Source organism: Theropithecus gelada, chromosome 14, assembly GCF_003255815.1.
Source record: "Theropithecus gelada isolate Dixy chromosome 14, Tgel_1.0, whole genome shotgun sequence".
Taxonomy (NCBI): domain Eukaryota; kingdom Metazoa; phylum Chordata; class Mammalia; order Primates; family Cercopithecidae; genus Theropithecus; species Theropithecus gelada.
The window spans coordinates 1,151,585-1,159,349 of NC_037682.1; the positions used below are offsets into that span (position 1 = coordinate 1,151,585).

General features: G+C 56.3%; 1 protein-coding gene across 7 annotated transcripts in view; it reads right to left on the reverse strand.

Moving 5' to 3' along the window:
* CHID1 (chitinase domain containing 1) overlaps positions 1-6,951 on the reverse strand; it is a 47,742-nt gene extending 40,791 nt beyond the window's left edge. For 3 of the 7 annotated variants that reach the window (XM_025356077.1, XM_025356073.1, XM_025356071.1), the window contains exon 1: positions 2,249-2,348. Coding sequence is in view for 3 of the 7 variants with exons in the window: in XM_025356069.1 (XP_025211854.1) it covers positions 2,115-2,254 (140 nt within the window). In the remaining 4 variants the exon portion in view is untranslated. Of the gene's footprint in view, positions 1-31; positions 136-2,114; positions 2,349-6,407 lie in introns of those variants that run through there. The other 4 variants (XM_025356074.1, XM_025356076.1, XM_025356070.1 and 1 more) reach the window with 4 other exon arrangements.
* Between the last annotated feature and the right edge of the window lie 814 nt (positions 6,952-7,765).

Consider the following 7,765-nt stretch of genomic DNA (forward strand, 5'->3'; position numbering starts at 1 on the left):
GGCACAGGGAAGACGGCCCAGAATCACTTGCCTGGCCAGGCTGAAACGGCGGCTGCCTCAGTTCCCAAGCACCCAGTCTTTGACCCCAGCCCATTCCATGACCACTGGCTCCTTCTCTGTCTTCTGGGTGGAAATCTGGGTCAGGGACGAAGGAAAGGAAGGAAAAACCAAATGGGTGGTTCTCCAGGGGACTGGCTCAGGAGTAATTTGAGGGCACACTCAGGTACTAAATGACCAACCACTATGGGGCTGGGTCTCTGCCCCTACCTGCCGTCCTGTAGATCTGAAACAGGGCCACTGTCCACCCACCTAGAGGCCCCTCTGCCTATGACCTCCCTGCCCCCCAACCTATGATTTCACACTTCAGGGAAGGAAGAGGAATGGGTGGAAGAGGAAGAGTACTGTCAGCATGTGTCCAGCAGAGGGGGCACTAGGAGAACCTGACTGAGCACCAGGCCAGGGCCGGTACTGCCCCTGTCCACTCACACTCAGCTTGCCAGCTTAGTGATGAAGTGCTCGGATACAGGCTGCTCACAAATGCTAGGCTGCTTCTCTGACTTGCCATGGAACTTTCCAGACAACCGCCCCAGGGAGATGGTGTGTGTGATGCGTGAGGGATGCTCACACTGCAACCAGGTCCTTGTCTGGGCTTTGGTACCTCCCCGGCTCCCCACTGCTCACCGGCCGCTCTGCTCTGAGGCCTGTGAGGACACCCTCCATCATGCTCTTCACGTAACACAGACTCCCAGGCTCGCACACACTTTGTTCCTGCATCAAAACGTGTTTCTTCCCCAAATGCCAATGAACTTCCCTTGGGCAGAACGGCCCCGCACACAAAGGGAATGTGGGGTGTTATGAAGAGGCACAGGCCCCGCCCCTGGTCACCCAAAGCGGTCCCAGAAATCATTCTGTAACAAGCTAAGGTGGAGCGCTACTGCTCCCACTTTCCTGCACTCCCAGTCTGTAGGTCCAGGACCTCCTCGGTGGTGTTGATGGAAAGGATGGGAGTCACAGCAGTGGCTTTCCAATGCTTTTCATGGAGACCAGCAGTAAGAAATGCACTTTACATCACAGCCCAGCACACGTGGATGTCATGTGTGCACATGTGTAAAGCGACAGCAGCCAATCAGAGCTAACTCCATTCTGTGATGGACACACTGACAACTCCTATTCTATTGTGTTTTGAAGAACTGGTGCATGGTGGCTCCGGCCTGTGACCCTAGCACTTTGGGAGGCCAAGAGTTCTTGACTGGTTTTGGCAACAAAGCAAGACCTGGTCTCTACAAAAAATATTTTTCTGCCGGGCGGATCACCGCATCAGGAGTTCAAGACCAGCCTGGCCAACATGGTGAAACCCAATCACTAAAAAAGATTTTAAAAATTAGCTGGGTGCAGTGGTGTGCGCCTGTACTCCCAGCTACTCGGGAGGCTGAGGCAGAAGAATCCCTTAAACCCAGAAGCGGAGGTTGCAGTGAGCTGAGATCGCACCACTGCACTCCAGCCTGGGCGACAGGGTGAGACTTTGCCTTAAAAAAAAAAAAAAAAAAAAAAAAATTCTTAGCTGGGTGCGCTGGCGCACACCTGTGGTCCCAAGTAGCTAGGAGGCTGAGAGCTAGCACAGGAAGTCGAGGCGGACGGGCGGGCGGGTCACCCTCCAGTTCGGACAGTCAGCAATGGAAGCTTCAAGGTTTGGGGCTGAACCAAGGGTGGGATCCGGTCTGACGCGCCCGCCTTTCACGGGGACCGCGTACCCCTCACTGGGAGGGCAGCCCGCCTGGAGCCCTCCTGCCGCTGCTCCCCCTGGGGGTCCTGGGGACCCAATGGCCACCACTTTGCCACACGAGCCGCGCGCTCACACACTCCTCACCCGCCGGCCACATCCCGTCTGCGCACTCAGGCCCCTTCCACCAGCGCGCCTCGCTCTCAGGCTCGCTCGCCCTAGCGCACGCGCTCCACCTCCCACTCGCGGTTCCCCCGACACGCGCCCCCGTCCACACTCGCCCTCCACCCCCGCCCTCGCTCACCCTCGCACGCACAGCAACCTTCTCTCACCCTCGTTCACCCTCGCCCTCACACCCTCTCACACGCCCCCTCACACACTCGCTCTCACGCGCCCGCGCGGCGTCGCTCGCGACCCCACGCCCGTCCCGCCCGGGGCCGAACCTCGCTGCCCGGCGCGCCCACTTCGCGAAAGGGAAACTGAGGCGTGCAAGGAGGAGGAGCAGGTCCCGGCCGCCGCGGGGCTCACCTGCATGTCAGGGAGGCCTGACGGCCACACACTCACAGCCGGAAGACGCTCCAGCGCGCCGGAAGTCCCGCCCCAGGCGCTCGCGCGCCGCCGCCGCGCACGGCATGCTGGGACGGAGAGGGGCTGGGCCGGGAGTGGGGATGGGCCGGGGCGGGGCCGGAGGCCGGGCCAGGCGCGTTCACCTTGAGCCCCTCTAGTGCTCGCGCTGGAGCCGGCTCCCAGGTTCCCGGCCCAGGGGGCACTAGGTTCCCAGCGCCACGGCTCCTGGGCAGTCCTGGTGCCCACGGCGTGGGGCCGCACGGGGCCTCGGGCTCCAGGGCCTCTGCCCTGCTGGGCGGTGCCGGGAGAACCCCGCGGTGGGCTCCGCCCCGGCACACTCCTCCCGGAACCCGGAGTCCCCCCAAACGCCGCCTGGGTGGGCCATCTCCATCCCCAGGCCGATGGCGCCCGAGACGCAGTCTCCAGCGGGGACGGCCCGAAACGCGCGCTCTCTCGGTCCGCAGCCCCGCCTTGCACATTGCACAAGCCGGAGCCCCGGGAGGCAAACCGAGTTCCCGACTCAGCCGCTCGTGCTTGGATGATCGCGCGCGTGGCCAGCACTTTCGGTAACCGCGCATTCTACGCGGCACAGGCTGTCCGACCGCCACACCCAGCCCTAGCCGTTCCCAGCGGAGTTTCCTGCAGAAAACCGCACGGCCGGGCCCCACCCTGCCCCGCTCTGCCGTTCCCGGGGCGCGCGTGGGCTCCGAGACACCCGGCACGGCTGCTTCCCCATTTCTGCTGCTTGGGAGCTTTCTGCTTAAACTAAGCTTTGTTCTTTCTTTCTTTTTTTTTTTTTTTTTTTTTTTTTTGAGACGGAGTCTTGCTCTGTGCCCCAGGCTGGAGTGCAGTGGCGCGATCTCGGCTCACTGCAAGCTCCGCCCCCCCGGGTTCACGCCATTCTCCTGCCTCAGCCTCCCAAGTAGCTGGGACTACAGGCGCCCACCACCTCGCCCGGCTAATTTTCTTGTATTTTTAGTAGAGACGGGGTTTCACCGTGTTAGCCAGGATGGTCTCGATCTCCTGACCTCGTGATCCGCCCGTCTCGGCCTCCCAAAGTGCTGGGATTACAGGCTTGAGCCACCGCGCCCGGCCTGTTCTTTCTTTCTAGTCACGTTTCCTTCTTTCCCTTCCCGGTATTTTCTGCCCACGCCTTTCCTAGAAGGGGCTGGGGGCTGCATGCAGTGCGAGTCACGTCCCCCACCAGCTGTGGGCTTTCACCCAGCTCAGCACTCGCTCTCAGCAAACGGCTTGGATGGTGGCCTGACACCTGACCTTTGGGGGTGAAGACCTAAAGTCGGCAGAGCTCTGGAAAGGGTCCCAGTAAGCTATGGCGGGTGTCCTCAGGGACATATGCGCAGTCCTCGCAATGCTAAGGAGGCCATGCAACTTCTCTTAGGAAAGGCGCTTAGCCATTTTAGGATCACATTGAGGTCAGAGGTCTTTGGCGCTAAAGAATTGCAGAATAGATTGGGAGCCACCGCCTTTAATCCCAGCACTTTGGGAGGCCAAGGCGGGTGGATCACTTCAGGTCAGGAGTTCGAGACCAGCCTGGCCAACAGGGTGAAACCCTGTCTCTACTAAAAATACAAAAATTAGTCAGGCATGGTGGCGCATGCCTGTAATCCCAGCTGCTGGGGAGGCTGAGGCAGGAGAATTACTTGAACCTGGGAGGCAGAGGTTGCAGGGAGCAGAGATCACTCTGCACTCCAGCTTGGGTGATAAAGTAAGACTCAGCCTCAAAAAAAAAAAAAAAAAAAAGAATTGCAGAATCTACTTAGGGTTCACTCTGGGCCAGAACTACAGACCCCAAGAGCAGATGGGAGGATAGGAAGCCCCCAGCTAGGCCCCTCTGCAGAGCTCCCACCCGGTCGGGTTCCTGGGGGAGTCTTGTCAGTTGCCAGCACAAAGTGGTCCGCCTCCCAAACTGCATAGTTTGTGCCAGTGGGCCCTGTGTACCTGGATTGAAAACTGACTTCTTTAGGTGGGCACCCATCTTTTAGCCTCAGGAAGATGTTGAATGAGACATACCAAGGTTTAAGAGACTCAGAACCAAAGTGTTAGCATTCCTGTATTAAGTGAAACTTGAACACATTTCGTATTTTATGTTTTTGGAACATCTAAGATAACTTGCAGTTCACCACGTTTACATTTTGAATCTGTTAACTTGTATGAGTTTTTAGCTGGGTGTAGTGGCTGACCCCTGTAATCCCAATGCTTTGGGAGGCCAAGGCAGGAAAATCGCCCCCACTCCAAAAAAAAGTATTACAATGAAACAGGGTTTCACTCTGTCACTCAGGCTGGAGTGCAGTGGATCATGGTTCACTGCAGCCTCCACCTCCTAGGCTTAAGCAATCCTCCTGCCTCGGCCTCCCCAAATGCTGGAATTATAGACATAAGCCACCTCACTACGCCAATGCATGAGTTACTGAAGCGCCCAAGATTCTGTTGTCAACTCAGACAACCTAAAGCATGCAAAAAACCTAAAGCATACAAAAAGGAGTGAAAAGAGACTTCATTTATAAATTGTTTGGGCCGGGCGCGGTGGCTCAAGCCTGTAATCCCAGCACTTTGGGAGGCCGAGACGGGCGGATCACAAGGTCAGGAGATCGAGACCATCCTGGCTAACCCGGTGAAACCCCGTCTCTACTAAAAAATACAAAAAACTGGGGCCGGGCGCGGTGGCTCAAGCCTGTAATCCCAGCACTTTGGGAGGCCGAGACGGGCGGATCACGAGGTCAGGAGATCGAGACCATCCTGGCTAACACGGTGAAACCCCGTCTCTACTAAAAAATACAAAAAACTAGCCGGGCGCGGTGGCGGGCGCCTGCAGTCCCAGCTACTCGGGAGGCTGAGGCAGGAGAATGGCGTGAACCCAGGAGGCGGAGCTTGCAGTGAGCTGAGATCCGGCCACTGCACTCCAGCCTGGGTGACTGAGCAAGACCCCGTCTCAAAAAAAATAAAAAAAATAAATAAATAAATAAATTGTTTGAAATGTTGAAAATTGCTTAATTGAGTTTGTAGATGGGACCAAATATTATGCAGAAGCCCCTTTAAAGTGGCCACAGGCCGGGCGGGGTTGCTCACACCTGTAATCCCAGCACTTTGGGAGGCCGAGGTGGGCGGATTGCCTGAGCTCAGGAGTTTGAGACCAGCCTGGGCAACATCTCTACTAAAATACAAAAAATTAGCTGGGCTTGGTGATAGGCACCTATAGTCATAGCTACTTGGGAGGTTGAGGTGTGAGAATCGCTTGAACCGGGGAGGTAGAGAATGCAATGAGCCGAGGTTGAGCCACTGCACTCCAGCCTGGGCAACAGAGTAAGAATGTTTAAAAAAAAAAAAAAAAAAAAAAAAGGCTGGGCACAGTGGCACATGCCTGTATTGCCAGCACTTTGGGAGGCCAAGGCAGGCGGATCACTTGATCTCGGATTACCTGAGCTCAGGAGTTCGAGACCAGTCTGGGCAACATGGTGAAACCCCCCTCTCTACTAAAAATACAAAAAAATTAATCGGGCATGGTGGTGTGCACCTGTAATCCCAGCTACTCGAGAGGCTGAGGTAGGAGAATTGCTTGAACCTGGGAGGTGGAGGTTGCAGCGAGCTGAGATTGCGCCGTTGCACTCCAGCCTGGGTGACAGAGCAAGACTCTGTCTCCAAAAAAAGAACAAAAGTGACTATAAAGTCTTCTAGGCTTACAAAGGGATTAATAGGGGTTTGTAAAATTGAACTTAACAGGTTAATAAATTGGGTTTTGAATTTATAACTTCAATGTATTGAAATTAAATTTTAATAAATCAAATCCTCACTGTTGAAATGTAATGTAAATCCAAGCATAACCACCTTGCCCAGGCACTAAACCAGCCCTCAGCCCCCCATTCCTAGCCCTCCCTACCAGGGGTGGGTGTGGGGTGCTCTGGCGGAGGTCCAGGCTCTGCCCTGTAGGCCCAGGTCTGACCTGCCCTGAAGCCCTCCTGCTTGCCCACGGCCTGTCTGCAGTGGGCATAGGGGGACAGAGGAGGGCAGGGGCAGCCCGGTGGGGTGAGGAGGCCTGTAGAGATGAGTGTTTTTGTTGCTGACTGGATCCCTGGCTCCTGCTTTGGGAGACCCCATGCCTTACCTGGCATGTTCCTGGGTCCCCAGCCTGAGGATGCCTCTCAGAGACATCCTCAAAAGCACTGGAAGGCTGGGAGTGGTGGTTCATGCCTGTAATCCCAGCGCTCTGGGAGGCTGATCACTTGAGCCCAGGAGATCAAGGCTGCAGTGAGCCGTGATTGCACTGCTGCACTCCAGCCTGGGCGACAGACAGGACCCTGTCTCCAAAAAAAAAAAAAAAAAAATTACTCGCACCTGGTTGTTGGAGGTGCCTGGTGGCTGTGAGGTCTTTGGGGCTGGGTTTTTGTCTTCCCTGAACTGGCCAGTGCTCCTGGGTGGGGTCGCAGGCAGCTCTGGGCGACTCCTCATTTGCAGAGTCAGCACAGGCAGGGCCCTTCTCGACAGTGGCAGCCTCGTGACTCTGTCCTGTTCTAACTAAGAGACCTTGGCCTGGGTCACCCAGAGGGCAGGACCTGGGCCACCATTGCTGACCGTGTCCTGTCACTCCTAGGCCTTGAAACATTCCAGTTTAGAGACCGGAAGCCCAGGAAGAGAAGGACACACACCAGCACTCCCTGCTGCCGAGCCCTCCCCACCTGTGGACGGAGACATCCTCTCTGGGTGCTGGGATAAGCAAATCCAGGGCCAGCAGGAGGGAGAAGTGGCATACTCACGCCCAGCGGAAGCTTCTGGATCCAATGCCAGAGCCAGCACAGCAGATCTCTGTCTGTGTCCCACGTGTGGGCCCCTGTTGGCCTGGCCAGCCCTGGCCAGTGACAGTTGCGTGTAGGTGTCTGGTTGGCTGCTAGGCTGATGCTGAGCCCTGAGGCGGGCATATGTGGTGGTACATGGCCCTAGCTGTGTGTATTTGCCTTTTGCAAAGGGCTGTGCATCATGGCATCATTGTGGGTTTCATGCTTCTCTCTATCACACAGCCAACTTAAAGTACCGCAAGCTGGCCGGGTGTGGCGGCTCACATTTTGGGAGGCTGGGAAGGGCAGATTGCTTGAGCCTCAGGAGTTTGAGACCAGCCTGGACAACGTGGTGAAACCTCGCCTCTACAAAAACATTTATAGATTAGTTGGTCCTGGTGGTGCATATCTATAGTCCCAGCTCCTTGGGAGACTGTGTGGGAGGGTCATCTGAGCCCAGGGAAGTGAAGGCTGCAGGGAGCTGTGATCACGCCACTGCACTCCTGCCCAGGTGACAGAGCCAGACCCTGTCTCAAAAAAAAAAAAAAAAAAAAGAAAAAAAAAAGAAAAACTCTGAAAGCAAAGGGGAGGGGCTGGCTGCCTGGCCTTGATGAGGTCAAGAGGTAGCATTTCTCCACAGTGGTGGGTTGAATGGCAGCCCCCGAAAGCTTCTCTAAGTCCTCGCCCCCAT